The sequence below is a fragment of the Podarcis vaucheri genome (assembly GCF_965113315.1).
Source record: "Podarcis vaucheri genome assembly, chromosome: 3".
NCBI classification, from domain to species: domain Eukaryota; kingdom Metazoa; phylum Chordata; class Lepidosauria; order Squamata; family Lacertidae; genus Podarcis; species Podarcis vaucheri.
Genome location: NC_138761.1, coordinates 101,207,012 through 101,226,563, shown reverse-complemented (window position 1 = coordinate 101,226,563; position 19,552 = coordinate 101,207,012). Strand labels below are relative to the sequence as shown.

The window sequence follows — 19,552 nt, the reverse complement described above, 5'->3', positions numbered from 1 at the left end:
AGCCGGGCACCAGACCCTCATCTGCCCTCCGCATGCTCCCGGGGGCTTGCACGGCCGTAAGCCCCCTTCAGGGGTACGGATGAAAGAATGGCAAGCCCCTGGATTCCTTTAATGGAATTCCCTTTCTGCAGCAGCATTGGAGGGGCAGGCACCGCCAATCCTTACCCCTCCACCAACCAATTTTTTAACCAATGCCTAACTGCAACCTTACAAGTTGTGACGATTTGCTACGCATTAGGCAAAAACCAAATGGCACCAGCCAATCAGCCTACCAGGCCCCTGCCCCAAAAGCAGACGACCCCATGACAGGCACAGCAATGCCAAATGCAACAGCCCTAGATTAGGGAGGGTGGGCAGGTGATCCGATGCACGCAGCAAAAGAGCCCAGTCAGTGCTGCGTTCAAAGCCTGGGGCCTGGGCCTGGGATGATGATGATTGGTCAGAGGAAGAAGACTGGGACAAGGAGGTGTCAGAAGCTGAAGGGATAACAGGGTTTAGAGAGCAGGAAGAGTGTATAACAGAGAGCAGTCCAGAATCAGAGGCTAGAGGGGAGTGGGGTCAAGAGGCAGAGATGAGCCAGGCTGGTGGAGAAGCCAGGGGGTCTCCCCCTCCTGCTGCAACAAGCTCCCCTCCCTGCTCATCTCCCAGGACCAGAAGAGGTATGAAGAGGGCGGAGCAGTGATAGGCGCCTTGGCAGAGTCTCAGATTGCTTGAGAAGGACATGGAGAGGTGGGGGGGGGGAGAGTTAGGTAGCTGTGGGAAGGCAGGGACCTTCAGCCTTCACAACTGCTTCATTGGGGCAAGACCTATGGAGAAGAGTTGCTGAGCTCATTAGGCCTGGTATCCCTGAGCAGGCCTTGTGTGATTTATTGTTGGCTGGCTCCCTGACACCTTGCGACACATCCCCCTTCAGTCCGTTTGCCTGGTTGGAAGGAGTCTTTGAACGGTAATTATGTTCTTGTTTGGTTAGGTGGAGAGCTGTATGTGTAGAAACCTCCAACCTTTGTGTGGCTGGACTGTGGATTACAAAGATAAGCGTCATATCCATTCCTTCACCCACTACTGACATGAGGCCACTGGAAAGTTGCCTGCTAGAAAATGCAGCCCTCAGCCTTACATAGCATGGGCATGGATATTAGCCTGGGTTAGCTAGTCTCCATTCCTGCCAACCTAGCAGTTCGAAAGCACATCAAAGTGCAAGTAGATAAATAGGTACCACTCCAGCGGGAAGGTAAACGGCGTTTCCGTGTGCTGCTCTGGTTCACCAGAAGCGGCTTAGTCATGCTGGCCACATGACCCGGAAGCTGTCTGCAGACAAACGCCGGCTCCCGCGGTCTATAGAGCGAGATGAGCGCTCAAGCCCAGAGTCGGTCACGACTGGACCTAATGGTCAGGGGTCCCTTTACCTTTACCTTTTATTTGAGGCAGTAGCTCTGAAGTAATCTTGTCCTTTACAAAATGAGTATCCATCCAGAGCTGCTGGAGCATTTCACAAGAAACTGAAATATTGATGTGTTTTGCCTTTTGCACACAACAACAAGGTGCTGTACACAAAAGGGGGGGAAGAACCACACTATTACAAAATTCAGAGTAAAACAGCTGCTGTTAGGTCAACAGCAGAGTTAACAAAAACAACAGCCAGCGAAGCATTTTAGAAATAAGCTTTCGGCAAGCTGCAAACCGGCATTGATTCCTTAGTTCAGAGGGGAGATGGTTCCTCAAAAAGGGCACCATTCCTGAAAAGACCCTCTGTCTGATTCCTGCTAAGCAAGCTTCTTCAGGTTGCAGCATAGCCAGAAGGGCCTCATTCATCTATATTAGTGACATTATTGCGAAGGTTGGCAAGTAGAGAGAAATACAACAAAAGAGCACTGTTCAATCACATTCCAGTTAAATAACACTAGAACAGTGAACTTGCTCTTTTTTTCTTCTTGTAAGGACAAAGTGACGGCTTCACTTGTTACGGTTCTAATAGCAGAAAAGTGTTGTGAAAGTTGGGAGAACTGTAGACACTCATACAATGTTTTGCATTTTTCTTGAATAAATTAATCTCTCAACTCCAAAAACAAAAAATGAAACAAATTTGGTATTAGATGTAGTGTTTTTTGGTTGGAATTGGAGCATTTATTTATTTTTTGCCCCAGCTGGGAGACAAAGCAGGGATTGAGGAAAAATTCAATTCCCAAACGGTGCTTGAACTGAAACACAGTCATCTTCCAAAATTTTCAGTTCTCTAAATTTTCCAGTGCACATCTCCATCTGGGCAGTGTGCATATATTAGGGTACGGTGTACTATATTCGTGGAAATAACTAACCAAAATGTATTGCATTAAGGGAAATTGCTTTGCAAAAAGTGTATATTAGGTAAAACGGCGTACCAATAAAAGTGTGTTTTGGGAGAAATGTTCATGCAAATGCTGGCAAATTTTCATGAGGACTTTTAAAAAAAATCACAAATGGATATGTAAATGTGGAGAAGGACTAAATTTAATATTGGGGAAAATGAGAAACTCAGAGAGACCATAGAATCATAGAATTGTAGAGTTTAAAGGATCCCCAAGGGTTTTTATAGTCTAGTGTTTCCCAAACTTGGATATCTAGTGGTTTTTGAACTACAGTTCCCATCATCCTGGACCACTGGTCCTGCTAGGTGGGGATGATGGGAGTTGTAGTCCCCAAATAGCCAGAAGTTAGATTGGGAAAAAGACGTTTCCTTGCTTCATTGCATGAGGTGGAGTGGGGGGGGGGAGAGGAAGAGGAAGAGGAAGGAAGGAAACATTTCTTCCTTTTGAGAAGTTTTGTCAGTCCAAACCATCCTCATATCCTGCCAGCTGTACATATGGCAACATCATTTAATTGGGATTTCACAGACTTTCTTTCTCTGAACACATGTCCAAATTCCGAAATATATAAAGATTCCAAAGGCAAAAATAACTTAACATCTGAACAGTTTCTATGGAGACTGAAATAAAAGTGAACAGTCTAATGTGAAGGGGTTTTTTAAAAAATAAAAAAGGCACTCTCATGTCCTCAAGATTATTAAAAAGTATTTCTTAACGCTTCAGGGAGAATTGTTCTAAACAGAATGTTAAATATCAGTGACTGACTGTTTTCCAAGGCAAGATCCTAAACCTGTTTGAGGAGATGCAAAGTTCTGGAGATCTCAGCTAAACCTTCATCCTAATAAGGATGCTTAGGATTGCCACTCCAGTTGCATAAGACTGTGTGGCAGACAATTCCTATTCTTTTATACCGGTGACATGCCATCTTCACAGCATTAATTTTTTTTATTTTTGGAGTGGAAGCAGGAACACTTGACACTAGTTTTAATACTAAAACTTTTGCCAGTACATAGATAAACCAAAAGGAAAGGGATGGGGAAAGAAGATGAAAAAAGCAGTACTCCTGGAAGCTTGGACTACAGTCCCAAAATGCCAGTATCCCAGATCAGATACTGAACAAGAGCAGTAATGGTGGGGATCCCAGAGGTGCCATGGACATATCTCAAGGGGTCTTCACTCACAAAGAGACCATGTGTCACAGCTTGGCAATGGTGGCAGTGGTGATTGTGGCAGTAGCTTCCATCACTCTTAAAAAGGCTCCTTCTGCCTAGGGCTTGCCGATCAGAAGGTCGGCGGTTCGAATCCCCGCAACGAGGTGAGCTCCCGTTGCTCGGTCCCTGCTCCTGCCCACCTACCAGTTCGAAAGCACATCAAAGTGTAAGTAGATAAATAGGTACCACTCCGGCGGGAAGGTAAACAGCGTTTCCATGCGCTGCTCTGGTTCGCCAGAAACGGCTTAGTCATGCTGGCCACATGACCTGGAAGCTGTACGCCGGCTCCCTTGGTCAATAAAGTGAGATGAACACCGTAACCCCAGAGTCGTCCGTGACTGGACCTAATGGTCAGGGTTCCCTTTACCTGCCAGCTAAATATGCAGATGTGGGCGAGAGGGAAGGGAGGGAAGTATCACAGAAAAGTTTGCTGCAGTGAAATGATTTTCTTTCCCTTTGGGGGACTGCAATCAAGTTGCACAGACTCCCCTCCACCTTCCCCATCACTTCCTTCCTACCCTCCTTGTGTTCCTTCCAGGGAGATGTTGTTACTGCTGAAGGGAAGGTTTTTTAAAAAAAATGTTTTATTACATTTTCATATATACTGGAAGGCACCTAGAGTGGCTGCGGTAACCCAGTCAGATGTGCAGGGTGTAAATGATAAAATTATTATTGTTATTTTTTTGTAATAGGACTTATTTGTTTTCAATGGAGAAATGTTGGAAAGTATGCTATTGATAGCATTATTATCCATGCATTTGCATTGGTTAATGTATGTGTTTGCTGTTGTGACAAATAAAAAGTGAATTCATTCAGAAGCATTACTGAGGTCATAATAGGGGGTGTGTTGGGGATTTTTTGGTCACTGTGTAGTTTCTCAGTTAACGGAGCCTAAAATTACACCAATTTTCTAAAAAAACAAAAAAAAAAACCTGAGGTTAAAAAGAGGTAACCAGACACATAAAGATTAGGAACCACTGAGCTAAAGACTTAAATGCTGTGGTCTAATTGTTTTAGCCACTAGAAGCAAAAAGTCCCTCAGAAAAACCACTGTTGTGATTAGAGCAATAGGCCTCATGAAACATTCTGGAAGTCAGCAAGATACAGAGGGGGACTTGCTTTCATTTTAAATAACACATATCAGTCTTAAACAGGATTGGCAGTGATCCACATTTTAAAAAAATAATAAAATAAATTCCTGCCTCTACTTCACTTATTAAATCAGAGGAGCAAGCCTAGAAAAATCCCAGGTCGTTCATCACATGGATTTTGTGTGACAGAACTCATTCTTGAATGCAAGTGCAGCCACAGTTCATCAACAAAAAGCACAATAAATTACTACGGGAATTTATCCCATGTACCTGCGCTAAAATAACTGCAATGCATGCCTGCTCAGAAGTAACTCTGATTTAGCTCAGTGGGGGTTTACTTCCAGTTAAGTGGGATTGCAGGCTTTTTGACACCAAATAGGTAAACAGGATTTCCCCTCTAAACTTTACTAGATGATAAAAGGGTTAAATTGCTCCTTCCCTTTTGTTCTGATCCCATGAATTCTAAGTCCTGCCTTAGGTGATGCAATCTGAATTTTCAAAAAAAAACCCTGCATATTAGATGTAAAGATGCATTTAATCTCCTCTGTCATTTGGACCAAAGTCTAAGAAAACTTTGCGGAATGTAGAAGTAATCGGACGTTGACCTACGGAAGACTCCCTAAAAAGTGAGACTGATAGAAAATTCAACATCTTAGGCAAATATTGATTCCCCCATCCTCCAGCTCTAGATTCTCCAGCCTGGCTGCTCATCTTTCTATGCCCATGATGTCTGATGATGCCTTATGCCTTGTTGGGCCTCAACAGAGTTTGTTGCCCACATGGACCTGTGGCTTTCACTGCTGCTTACCTTAAATTATTGCTCTCTTTCTTTCCTGCTGCTGTTTATCTGGCTGTGCAACATTAGCACATCATCTTAATCCACACCCATTCTAACAATCCTAAAATACAGAGGAGGAATCCATTTCAAACATGGAATTTGGTGCTTTGAACCCAGATCAGGCTTTGCCCAACCAAATGATACGCAGAATTATACACAGAAAATGTGTACATTATACATGTGCAGTATGTGGCAGGAACCTGCACTGCAGGGGGTTGGACTAGATGACCCGCAAGGTCCCTTCCAACTCTACAATTCTACAATTCTATGAAACACAGTACCACCACGAAGCTCTACATTTAAGTATTAAATGTAGGGTGTTTTTTTAAAATGCAGTTATAAACATGGTTACATGCATCTGTCCATGTGCTGGTTCCTTTAGGAAACCTGGGGTGTATAATTATTATTATTATTATTATTATTATTATTATTATTATTATTATTATTTATTAGTGCCCTGTCCATCTGGTTGGGTTTCCCCAGCCACTCTGGGCGGCTTCCAATAAAGACCAAAAATACACTAAAACGTCACACATTAAAAACTTCCCTGAACAGGGCTGCCTTCAGATGTCTTCTGAATGTCAGGTAGTTGTTTATCTCTTTGACATCTGATGGGAGGGCGTTCCACAGGGCGGGCGCCACTACCGAGAAGGCCCTCTGCCTGGTTCCCTGTAGCTTTGCTTCTCCCAGTGAGGGAACCGCCAGAAGGCCCTTGGCGCTGGACCTCAGCGTCCAGGCAGAACAATGGGGATGGAGATGCTCCTTCAGGTATACTGAACCGAGGCAGTTTAGGGCTTTAAAGGTCAGCACCAAGACTTAGAATTATGCTCGGAAACGTACTGGGAGCCAATGTAGGTCTTTCAAGACCGGTGTTATGTGGTCTCGGCGACCGCCCCCAGTCACCAGTCTAGCTGCCGCATTCTGGATTAGTTGTAGTTTCCAGGTCACCTTCAAAGGTAGCCCCACGTAGAGCTCATTACAGTAGTCCATTGCAGTATACCTCTAATGTGTGCATAACAATGTATGTAATAGATATCAGTAAGCAATGCGCAAGCACATCCACAGCCACCTCCTCTGCTACAATGCTGTTCATCTGTGCGGCATGTACCGCCTTATGATTTTCCCACAGCACTGCCCTTTTGATACCTTCACTTTCCCACCTTTACAGCAAGGGAGGACTAGGCTTCAATGTTTTCTCATCACCTCTTCTAACAGCTTTAGAGAGCTGGTAATTTGCCTCTCCCGACTACTTTATTCTCGCAGGTTACTTTCAGAGAAGATAATGCTTGCCTGGGAAAGAACTATTATCTATTTTTTGTGGGGGGGGGGGCGCAGTCACATTCAGATTTGAGGAACGCTGCAAAGGCTGCAGTCTTATTTATTTTTTTACAAAAAGTGGTAAAGAAATAAAAACATATGAAAAGTATCTTTAAAAATAAATAAATCCTATTCCCATACAGAAGCAGGCTGGGAAACATGTCAACTTAAAAGCCTTGTTGAATGATGACCATTTCCCAACAGGTGCACAAAAGGCAACAGAGAGGATACGCATCTAATATGGGGTCTTCGCTGCGGGATCACATTCACCCAGTGCTATACCAGCTGCACTGGCTCCCGGTGGAGTACAGGATCAGGTTTAAGGTGCTGGTTTTAACCTTTAAAGCCCTATACGGCCTAGGACCCTCGTACCTACGGGACCGCCTCTCCTGGTATGTCCCACGGAGAACCTTACAGTCTTCAAGCAAAAACATCTTGGAGGTCCCGGGCCACAGAGAGATTAGGCTGGCCTCAACCAGAGCCAGGGTTTTTTCAGCTGTGGCTCTGATCTGGTGGAACGCTCTGTCACAACAGACTAGGGCCTTGTGGGACTTGACATCTTTCCGCAGGGCCTGCAAGACAGAGCTGTTCCACCATGCCTTTTGCCAGGGCACATCCTGACCCCCTCCTCTGGCAATCCTCGCAGAACTCTAACCCAAAGCTTGCCATTAATCTGATTTGAATTGATTTTAGAATGAAATGATTTTAGAATGTTGTATCATTTTACTGTTGTTAGCCGCTCTGAGCCCAGCTTCAGCTGAGGAGGGCAGGATATAAATACAATTTTATTATTATTATTATATTCAAGGAGAGAGCATTCCAAAGGAAAGGAGCAATTGGACCTCCTACTTTGTGCAGAATGATAAGAGGCCCTCACCTGCACAGTGCAGTGGTTAATCAGGGATATAAGGGGTGAGACTCTCAGATAGCTTGGTCAGTTGAAGCCACTGGAAGCGGCCACTCAGAGATTTAAGGTGTCATCAGTATAGTATGCTGGTAATACCTAGCTCTACTTCTCTGTAACATCTGAATCAGGGCAGAAATGGTCAATTGCCTGATTTAGATGTGGTCAAGCTCTTCCCAAAAAGGGAGGTTCATAATCTGGAGGCGATCATAGATCCATTTTTGTCTCTAGAGTCACAGGCGGTTAGGAGTCCGTGCTCCAACTGCTGAGACAGCTATGACCATTTCTCGTCCATGTGCTAGTAACCTGTTGTCCATGCTCTGGGTTACTGCAATGTATTCCCCATTGGGCAGCCCCCAAAGTCGGACTGGAAGATGCAGCTGGTGCACAAAAATGGCAGCTCAGCAGCTCATTAGGGAAGGATAGTCCCAACACGCTACCCTACTTTGGAAATAATTGCACTGGCTGCCAATTAGCTGCTAAGTTCAAGGCACTGAATTTGATGGGCAGTGCTTTATAAAGTTCACAGGCGTCTCACATAATTGGGGACAAGGTGGCAACCAGCAGCACACCACAGCACAACTGCAAAGGGGCGGAAAGACGATCACTCACTGCTTTTCTCTGAAACAGATTTTGGAGACAGGACTGGAACTGCTGTAAAACAGTGCCTCCAATAACTATCCCACTCACTCAGCTCAGAAGGATACTATGGTCAATGGTATCAAAAGCAGATGGAAGACCAAGTAAGAATAAGAGGGTCACACTCTCCCTGTCCTTCTATTGATAAAGGTCATCAGGGCAACAAAAGCTGATTCTGTCCCATAACCAGACCTGAACCCACATTACTATTTAACTTTTCTACATTTAAGTCATGGCTATTTCTGAAATCAGTTTTGCATTTCCCCCCTTTTTGCATTCATTTCCCACACCAAACTGCAATTTTAAAAAACTCTGCAGAAAGTCAAATTATTTTTGTATGTATTTGTTCTCTTTGTGTGTTTGTGTGCATTGTACCCTAACATATACATTTCCAAATCCATTTCAGGCTTCTCTTGAAGATTCTCTTTTGTCAATAGGTCTTTGCAGCTGACTGATATAATTTGTATTATTTTTAAAGGTGTTTTATGTCCCATTGTTGTGCACCACGCTAATACATTATGATATGGCGTAACAGAAATGCTTTTGTTCATTTATTTGTAAATAAACTGCTTCCTACCAGGATCCAGAGCAAAGTTGTCTGAAGTGCTGCATGCTGTTTAAAAAACACAGTAGTCTCTCCTCCAATATAATGATTCCTGCCTATTTTTGCCAGATCATGCTCCATATATCTTTCTACCATAAACTCTCAGAATGCTGTTAAATTGATGATTTATTTGCAGTGACACTGGAGTCACTGAGACATGAGCTAATGTAGTAAGATAACATTAATGAAACAAGCATCTCAAGGGGCTGGACTAGATGACTCTTAGAGTCCCTCCCAATTCTACATTTCCATGATTCTATAAGTCAGACATAGGCAAATTGGGCCCTTCAGATGTTTTGGGACTACAACTCCCATCCTAGCTAATAGGACCAGTGGTCAGGGATGATGGGAACTGTAGTCCCAAAACACTTGGAGGGCCGAGTTTGCCAATAATAATAATAATAATAATAATAACTTTTATTTATATGCCAACCTCCCCAGCCAAAGCCGGGCTCAGGGCGGTTAACAACAATCAAATAATCCAACCTTCTAAAAACATTTCATTATAAAAAATTAATTAAAATCAAATTGATGGCAACCGTTAAGCAAAATTCTGTGCAGATTGCCAGAGGAGGGAGTCAGGCTGTGCCCTGACCAAAGGCCTGGTGGAACAGCTCTGTCTTGCAGGCCCTGTGGGAAGATGTCAGGTCCTGCAGGGCCCTAGTCTCTTGTGACAGAGCCTTCCACCAGATTGGAGCCGCAGCCGAGAAAGCCCTGGCTCTAGTTGAGGCCAGCCTAACCTCTCTGTGGCCTGGGACCTTCAGGATGTTTTTATTTGCAGACCGTAGGTTCCTCTGTGGGACATACCAGGAGAGGCAGTCCCGTAGGTACGAGGGTCCTAGGCCATATAGGGCTTTCAAGGTTAAAACCAGCACCTTAAACCTGATCCTGTACTCCACCGGGAGCCAGTGCAGCTGGTATAGTACCGGATGAATGTGATCTGGCAGCGAAGACCCCATAAGGAGTCTCGCCGCGGCATTCTGTACCCGCTGGAGTTTCTGGGTCAGTCTCAAGGGCAGCCCCACGTAGAGTGAGTTACAATAATCCAGTCTGGAGGTGACCGTCGTGTGGATCACAGTGGCTAGGTCGGGGCGAGAGAGATAAGGAGCCAACTGGTTAGCTTGGCGGAGATGAAAAAATGCCGCCTTTGTTATAGCTGTAATCTGTGCCTCCATAGAGAGGGAGGTATTGAAGATTACACCCAAACTCTTAACGGACGGTGCTGGCACTAATTGCACCCCCGCAAGAGATGGGAGTTGCCCCCTCAATCCCATATCGTTCCGTCCCAGCTAGAGGACCTCTGTCTTCGAAGGATTTAACTTCAACTGGCTCCCACGTAACCATCCAACCACAGCTTCCAGACATCTGGTCAGTGTGTCTGGGGCCGAGTCAGGATGGCCATCCATCAACAGATAGAGTTGGGTGTCATCGGCATACTGATGGCAACCCAGCCCAAAACTCCGGACAAGCTGGGCGAGGGTGCACATAAAGATGTTAAAAAGCATCAGGGAGAGTATCACACCCTGAGGTACTCCACACACCAAGGAGCGGCGCGATGACAATTCCCCCCCAAGCGCCACCCTCTGTCCCCGACCAGAGAGAAACAAGTGCAGCCATTGAAGGACTGTGCCCTGGATCCCCACGTCGGCAAGGCGGTGGTCCAGGAGTTCGTGATCGACCATGTCGAAGACTGCTGACAGGTCTAGAAGAATCAGCAGCCCCGACCCGCCTCGGTCCAGCTGCTTGCGGAGATCATCTGTTAGGGCGACCAGAGCCGTCTCGGTCCCATGACCAGCGCGGAAACCGGACTGGAATGGATCCAGAGCCGATGTTTCATCCAGAAACCTGCCAAGCTATGCCTGCTATAAGTATTTCCCAAAAGAAGGGGGAAATCCAGAGTGGTGCCAGTTAGCATCCCAATCCAATCCCTTTTAATCAAAATCTCTGAAGTGACTCCATTTTTTAATATAATGCAGCTATGATATTTGCTTTGGAGGGCTGTTTTTCATGCTAGGCTTCATAGGGCACTAGGTCAGCTTCAATTCCCCTAAATTCTGCTAGAGCTGGTTTGGGTTTTTTTCCTAGAAAAATATGAGCACAAGTACATGCATGACATACGAAAAGCCTTGCATGTTAAAAGCCACGTATGTTTGAATTTTTGCATTAAAGTGAGTGTCGTTTTGTGTTATTTGCTGCAAACTAATTACTATGCTAGATCCAGTGGAAAGAGGATGGGTTAAAGGATATAACTGTTCTTTTCAAAAAGGGGCACGATAATAGGCTTCCGCAAAGTCTTTATGAATGCTTTGCCATCGAGCAGACTACAATGCATGCATTATATGCTGCAATGCAGCATTAATTTATGTGCTGAGAGTTTTGTCCATTTTCACCCCTTGTACATTTTTAACGTGACTGTTTGATACACAGTTTTGGGGTGTTTTTCTAGCCATTCCTACAAAGAATAGCTTTTTCTCAAAATGTGTCAGGACTGTGATTTTTTTCCAGTAAACATTTGCCGGTACCTCTTTATTTCTCTGTTTTTGGTCAGTTAGAGCTCCATATAAAATGCTTCACATTCAAGGCATCAAATGGAATGAACACATGTTGTAAATGTCTACAACAGGATAAAAACACCCCTTACCTAAAAGAACAATTAGCTACTTTATGTTGATGCTGCAGTTAAGATAATTAGATGTTAGCTATTCATTTTAAAAACACACACACCAAAAACCATACCTTCATAAGCTTTTTACTGAAGGAAAACAAAATGCATGAGTAAGGTATCAGGGGGTCTAATTAAACTTCATAGGAATTAACACTGGGAATCATTGCAGACTCTGGATAGCATCCCTGTATACTTGGAAAACTGAACAATAAATATTGTATGTTTAATATTCTTCTGGAGTCATTGTCAAAAGATACTGAATAATACCCAAGATTGTGCAAGCAGAGTAGGACTTTCCCTTTGCTCATCCCTGCAGAAGCATCACTCCGCCCCAAAAGGTGAGCACACACTTAGATATTATCCATTACCTTGAAAACCCTGACCAACAGCACAATTATAACTAACAGGAAAATCCTAGGCATGTCTATTCAAAGTAAGTACTGTACCAGTGACTTCCTCCCAGGTAAGACGGGTATAGCATTGCATCCTAAACAGAGGTCTACTGGATCCCAGTATCTGATTAGGAAAGGGCTTTCTACAAGAGCTGATGGGATCACAAAATTGTCGTGATTAGCTGGGGCAGTATTTGCATGTCCTTTATTGATGCTTTAAATAACGGCATAGTGTATTTTTGTCCATTTTTACATTGGTTATAATCAGTACCACTGACTCCACTAGACACAACTGGAAGATGAGCAAGTTGTTGCGTTTTACTGTCCTAACTAAAGAAAAATGACAGAGGCAAGTATTCAAGAATTATATTCAGACCTCCCTATCTGTCAAGCTAATCCTCTGACAATATAACAAATGGAACACATTTGTGGTTTAAATATGGGTTATTATAATAAAAGCGAAATGATGCCATATGGTCTTAAATCTTTGTAACAAGCAGTTTAACAATTATAGGCAGTGCAATATCAGTATCTCTTGCAATTTTGTGTTAGCAATTTCCCACATTTTATAGTTTGAGGATGTGGCCAGAAACCAGCCATCGTGCAACGTTGCAGGGGAAAATGTACTTATTGACAGCGATGCTTCTGAAATTCTCGTCTGCTTTTCTGGTCTAATTTAAGCATTCCAAATGATTTGGTCCAATTTTCAAAGTACATTCAATGCATCAGGAACCCCCAACTTTTTAAAACTCATTAAAAAAAAAAACTTTTTACAAATCTTGCACATGCCTAGATTTTCATAATTTTTGGCGCCTTCTTTCATTTGTGACATTTCCCTCCTCTGTGCTGCTGATGCATGGGGAAAAAAGTGGGAATCAGATTTGGCATGATTGCTAAGTATGATTACATCAAAATTATTTCTGTTGGGCATTTCACTGAAGCACACATGAACTTGTCCCAGGGTCCCTGGTGGGAAAATGATGCTGTGTGCCAATGAATGAATAATATAGATCTGCAGGGCTCCCACTGTCGGTCCTGAAGATGGATCTGTGCAACTTCATGGAATCTCCATAATCAGCAGAGGAAAACCTTCTGCTTCTGTGTGCTGGGGTTGGGGGCAGTTGTAGCCATAAAATATAGTCAATAAACTAATACATCAAACACATTTCTAAGTAGGGTTGTTCTTCAGTTGATGTAAACGTCTGTAGCTCTACTGAACTGCTGAGTTATTGTCGTGAAGAACAAAGTTTATATTGCATGTTAGAAATATTACAGTGGTGCCTCGCAAGACAAAATTAATCCGTTCCGCGAGTCTCTTCGTCTTGCGGTTTTTTCGTCTTGCGAAGCACGGCTATTAGCGGCTTAGCGGCTATTAACGGCTTAGCGGCTTTAAGAAAAAGGAAACAAACTCGCAAGAACTCGCAAGACGTTTCGTCTTGCGAAGCAAGCCCATAGGGAAATTTGTCTTGCGGAACGACTCAAAAAACGGAAAACTCTTTTGTCTTGCGCGTTTTTCGTCTTGCGAGGTACCACTGTAACTGGAAAGGGTGCCAACACTGGAATAAGGTTTTAAATGTTTTCGATATACAATATAGAACAAAATGATCGCAGAATGGAACCAGGGTCTTAAATAATTTCACCTAATCATTGTTATACACCAGTATGCTTCTCTGGGCTCCTTTGGGGGTTAGAGTGGGATATAAATTTAATAAATAAATCGATAGATTATGTTATACTAAGATACTTGCCCCAAATATGGACTTCAGTGTAACATTAGAATTACTGAACTAATTGCAGGGAATGTTTTTAAGCCATGGCCTGGTTCAGATACAAGAGAGCTATAACCAGCATCAGCTTTGCTTCTTTCCTTTCCAGCACTTTTGTGCATCAGAAGAGGAGATTAGAAGCATCCGCCTGCGATTTTGGTCGCACCACAGATTTCTTCCATGTAGATGAAGGGGGAAGAAGTGTGCAGCCCCAAGATTTCTCATAGCTCATTCACATAATGGGGAGCCATGGTTTCCCATTACATAGCATTACACAACAGACAAACCACAAGACCTTTCGAAATAAACAGGTGCCTTTCCCCCACCCTTCCAAATGGATCCGCCAATGAATTTAACTGTAACTGCAAGTACTGTTTATTTTTATTTTTAGCACGCTTTTGAAATACTAGAGCTTTAGCAGGCCATTCGTGGGAAGGAAAAGAATTTTTCAGTGCTGCATGAACAGTGAGCTTCTGTGCATTGATTATGTAAGTCAGGTTCTCTTGGTTGACCTTACTGATTATAGAAGCAAAGAACCAGAGAGCTATGCTGTGAAGGACATTGGTCATAAGAGAAATACTATTCAGGAAATACAGCCATTGTACTTAAATTTTCATGAAGATGTCAGGGGCATTTTTTAAAAAAATCTGATGTACTCTGATTAATAACAATATTCTGCCTTTTGTGAAAGTAGCTGGCCACATCTACAAGCTTTTGTATAAATTACCTTCTGTAAGGATTTGCTCTTGGCTATAAAACCCAATTTCATGAAATGTGACATGTAATTAGCATACAAAACCTGAACAGATTTTTCTTTTAAGTGAACATCAAGAATTTTTGTTTCCACTCACCTCCATGGTATCACTATCTTCATGGGTCTTTCCCTGATTTCTTGATTGCTCTCTCCTAAATGTTTTGTGACTCTCCTGCTTCTACTCTCCGCATTGGTCTGCCTTTCCTAATATGCTGTCTTGGGACTTTAATCCGCTATCATTGATTTCAGTTTATATGTACATACATACTGACTACTCTCAGATCTCGTTCAGAGCTTCCAAGTTTAGCTGACAGTATCTCCCCCTAAGCGAAGTGGCAAAGACAAAATTCTTAAGGCTTTCCACCCAAATTCTCTTTCTGCAGCCTGGCATTTTCAGGGATTTGCACAGAGCCTTACAGATACATACTCACCTTTGGTTTCTCATATTCTTCCTCTCCACATATCTAGGTATCTAGTCCCCTGCCCCTTTATCCCCTTAGCATATCCACAAACTGTCATATCCTTCATGTCTAAATCATCATCACTAGTGTTGTGATTCTCTCTCCAAACAATCTTGCTACAACCTTTACCTGGTGATTGTCCCCTCAAGCCATCTGTTAAAATTTTCACTCTGATGAGGCCATCCTGTTTTGTCCCTGTGCTGGTTTCTCTGGTTTCCCTGGAATACTCTCTCCCTCCCCATCTCCCCTTTCCTTCTCCATTTAACGTGAGTTTATACGCTTCCCTGCCAGTGCATGTGTGGCATTTGATAAACAGACGTCGTTTTCTGAGCTGAAAGGGTATTTTAAAGGTGCATATAACAGGAACCAGATCCCCTTACACAGATGAAACCACACACAGGCCCAGTTCACATGCAACAACAGAAACCAGAAACTTCTGTTTCGATTTTAGATTAACCACAGTTTAGCATTACACCCAAAGCCTAAACTGTGTAGAACCTTCATTATGGTTAGCGAAACAAGGTAGCTACTAACTCATGGTTTGAAGTTGGCTTGTTTCCACTAACTATATTTAAGACTAACACTGGTTTGTCTGGGTTCAGCTATTTTTCAGAGCTGTGGTTAGTCAAAAATGGAAGGGAAAGAGTCAGATGTTGGGGGTGGGGTATGCTGCGGCTCAAGGGTTACTGAGTGTTCTCTTAACACTAAGCCACAGTTTAATGCTATCTGTGAGCACAACACAGTGTTTCCCTTAATGTTGTGGAAGTGGGGATTATTGGGTTGAATTTGTCTTTGTTTTTATTATGTATTTTGTGTTTTTTACATTGAAATGTGGGGTTGTAAACCACCCAGAGATCTACAGCTATGAGGCAGCATACAAATTTAACAAACAAACAAACAATTTCAGAACAAAACCAATACAGTGGTACCTCGGTTTAAGAACAGTCCGGTTTAAGAACAGTTTGTTTTACAAACTCCGCAAAACCGGAAATAGTGTCTTGGTTTGAGAACTTTACCTCAGTCTAAGAATGGAATCTGAATGGTGGAAGGGCACCGGCGGCGGGAGGCCTCATTGGGGAAAGTGTGCCTCGGTTTAAGAACAGTTTCGGTTTAAGAACGGACTTCCGGAACGGATTAAGTTCGTAAACCAAGGTACCACCATACCTGCTATAAAGTGCCCCTCCGTGTGATGAGCTTTGCACCTGAACTCTATTAGATGATGCAAGGAGGATTCCCCAATAGGTCTGTGGCTCTGTGGGGCTTTCCCCATTCTCATCCCCCCCATCTATTCTTAAGACATACAAAACTTGCCTCTAATCTGCGCTGAATCCGAAATCAGCACAATTACAGTCAGTAATAGGCAGGGCAGCCAGTTGTCATGAAAGAGGTATTCTGTTTTGACCTCTTTGCGTGTTAGGCCATTTCCCACTGAAGACTTCTATAAGAACCAAAACAATGGTTCCTATATAATTGCCACAAACAACAGTGCGATTCATATAATGTGTTTAGGTGTTCCGGCCCTTTTCAATATTTTATTTTGATTCTTGTGGAATTAATATTAAAACGAGTATCTTGAATATTCATGTATGTGTCCATATGTGTGTATGTGTATACAGGGGTGGGTGGGTGGTTGTGGGTGTGTTCACCCACCCACATATCGTTTACTAGGCAGCAGGCAAATATTAATGAAACCTGCATCCAGTTAATTCCAGAACGAATTTGGTTTGTGTATTATTATTATTATTAATGATAATAATAATTATTATTATTTATTATTTATACCCCGCCCATCTGGCTGGGTCCCCCCAGCCACTCTGGGCGGCTTCCAACAAAACACTAAAATACAATAACCAATTAAACATTAAAAGCTTCCCTAAACAGGGCTGCCTTCAGATGTCTTCTAAAAGTTTGGTAGTTATTTTTCTCTTCGACATCTGGTGGGAGGGCGTTCGACAGGGCGGGCAACACTACCGAGAAGGCCCTCTGCCTGGTTTCCTGTAACTTGGCTTCTTGCAATGAGGGAACCACCAGAAGGCCCTCAGCGCTGGACCTCAGTGTCCGGGCAGAACGATGAAGGTGGAGACGCTCCTTCAGGTATACTGGACCGAGGCCGTTTAGGGCTTTAAAGGTCAGCACCAACACTTTGAATTGTGCTCGGAAACATACTGGGAGCCAGTGCAGGTCTTTCAAGACCGGTGTTATATGGTCTCGGCGGCCGCTCCCAGTCACCAGTCTAGCTGCCGCGTTCTGGATTAGTTGTAGTTTCCGGGTCACCTTCAAAGGTAGCCCCACGTAAAGCTTTACATCTGCATTTTGATAGACACTATATAGAATGTTGTCATTTTCTTGCTCTCAGGCAGGCCTTTTTTCCAGGGATAACTCACAGGAACTCAGTTCCAGCGCCTCTCAGGTGGGCGTCATTGCCATTCTAAGAGAACAAGGGAGGCATTCATGGTGAGTTCCGACACCTCTTTTTCTAGAAAAATAGAACCACTCAGACATGTTGCAGGTAATAAGACATGCAGGATGTTAACACAAGCATACATACACACACAAACTCACAAGCACAGTGTAACACACATGTGCAACATATATTCCGCTCTAATGGCAACTTTACCTGAAAATGCATTCCCTGTTAGAGAATCCAAACCTATAAATTAAAGCAGCAGAGGAAAAGGAAAAGAACACAAAAAACCTTTAGCACTAGTTTGAATTCAATAAGAACTTCTGTCATGGCAAATCATAATCAGCGTGTGAAATGGGTAAGAAACTGAACTGCAGTTATCTGGATCAATACACTGTAAGTTATACATTCAGCAAAAAAATAATATGAATTTTTTAAAAAGCCAATATGATCACTTTCACAATAGGTATTTAAAGAAGCCTTGCAATGGTTTCTTCAGTCATTATCCTGGCCAACTTTTTGAGATAGGTCACAGTTATTCTCAAACTACAGATGAAGAAGTTAAACTGCCCAATGCTGTCCAGTTGCTGTATTTGAACCCAGTTCTTCCCGGTGCAAGTCCAATGTAACAGCCAGGCAGTAGTTCATACAGTTTCTTTTAGAAAAGCACTGCATCTTTTAAATGAGGGTTATTTGGTTTGTATTTGAAAAAATAAATTTACAGTCAACTGTAGCAAGAACCTCAAGCCAGTATACAGAAAACAAAACACCACAAAAGAATAACAGGATCAAAACAAAACATTAAAAAACAAGAAGAGCAGCGTTAAAGCAATCAGTCGAAGATTAAAAACCAATAAATGCCAAATAGAATACAATTTTTTCTGCCGGCATAAATATATATATATATCATTCCTAAATTGTCAGGGTATTCATATTAACCCCCAACTCTGTTCTGCTCTATTGCATGGATTCAGTTGTTGAAATATTCATATCCCACCTCGCCCACCTTATATTATACTGAACATAATGTTCTTCCACATTAAACAGGTCAAAACTGGCAGGTTCAGTGCTATGTATTCTGAGACCTCGGAGCAGGTAGAAGAAATTTAGCCAAACCAATCATTCATGACTTACCAGCAAAAGAGGTCCTGACTCAGAAGTTTGACCCAGCTTGGTCCTTATCCTTCACTGTTCACACACCTTAAAGTTATGCAGAGGGGTAGAGTTTCCTCTACCCACTCTGATGTCTTCTACTGAGTGGATGGGGCTTATACCCAGGTAAGTGGATATGACTGCAGCCAAAATTATGTAAAATAGATGAACCAAAGGTGATTACATATTGAGGGGCAGTGCTGCATATTTGGATAGTACAGGAGTTATGCAAGATCATTTCCCTCCTACCCCATCAATGACTGCAGACTGCTATTAGTTCCATCAGCGGGGTCAGAGAAGTGGAGAATCAACTGTACTATTTGTGGCACTCAGGAAGATGTCAATTTGGTCAAATGTTAAATGATGCTTTGAAAGACTAATTTGTTGCTGGTTTGTACAATAATCAGATTCTGGAAAAAGTTACTAGCTGTCTCAATATGAACCCTCAACAGCAGTTGCCAGTTGTGTTATAGAACTGCAAATAAAGATTTGGGTTGGGGGTTGTTTTTACCTTCCTTGTAAATCATGCCTTAAGAAAGCTTTTACTTTAAAGGGAAAGGTATGAATACCTTAAAACAAACAAAACCAGTAAACAGGAATTCCTTAATCAGCAGAAGCCTGGGAAAAGATTGTGTCCATATTATTTGTGCTGGGAGGGACTGATGAGCCTGGCAAACTTGTGGACAATGCCAGATGGCAAGGCACACAATAATGCATCACACGAGGCACCTCAATCCATGACAACAGCTGGGCATCAGAGAAGAAGGAGCTTAAGTGTTGAATAGGGAAATGGAAGTGATCAAGTTCCTGCCTTACATATGGAGTAAGGGAAAGCAGTAGGGTTGCGCTCCTGATTGAAGGAGTTACCATATCAACCAGGTGAATAGTAGATCCAGTGATACTGTGGGGAGATGCTACGACAATGAATATTCCTCTTCATTCACCCCGATTTGACTGTGGGGTCTTTATACATCATTCTTGTTGATCATTTGTTCACTCCAATGCTTTTCAG

General features: G+C 42.9%; 1 protein-coding gene across 11 annotated transcripts in view; it reads right to left on the bottom strand.

Annotated features, from left to right (window-relative positions):
* Positions 1-19,552, bottom strand: part of DLGAP2 (DLG associated protein 2) — a 402,575-nt gene that overhangs the window by 139,492 nt on the left and 243,531 nt on the right. For 7 of the 11 annotated variants that reach the window (XM_082215473.1, XM_082215468.1, XM_082215475.1 and 4 more), the window contains one exon: positions 17,602-17,634. The exons of the other annotated variants lie outside the window; for them this stretch is intronic. In XM_082215473.1, the coding sequence (XP_082071599.1) occupies positions 17,602-17,634 (33 nt within the window). The remainder of the gene's footprint in view (positions 1-17,601; positions 17,635-19,552) is intronic. 11 annotated transcript variants of the gene reach the window in all.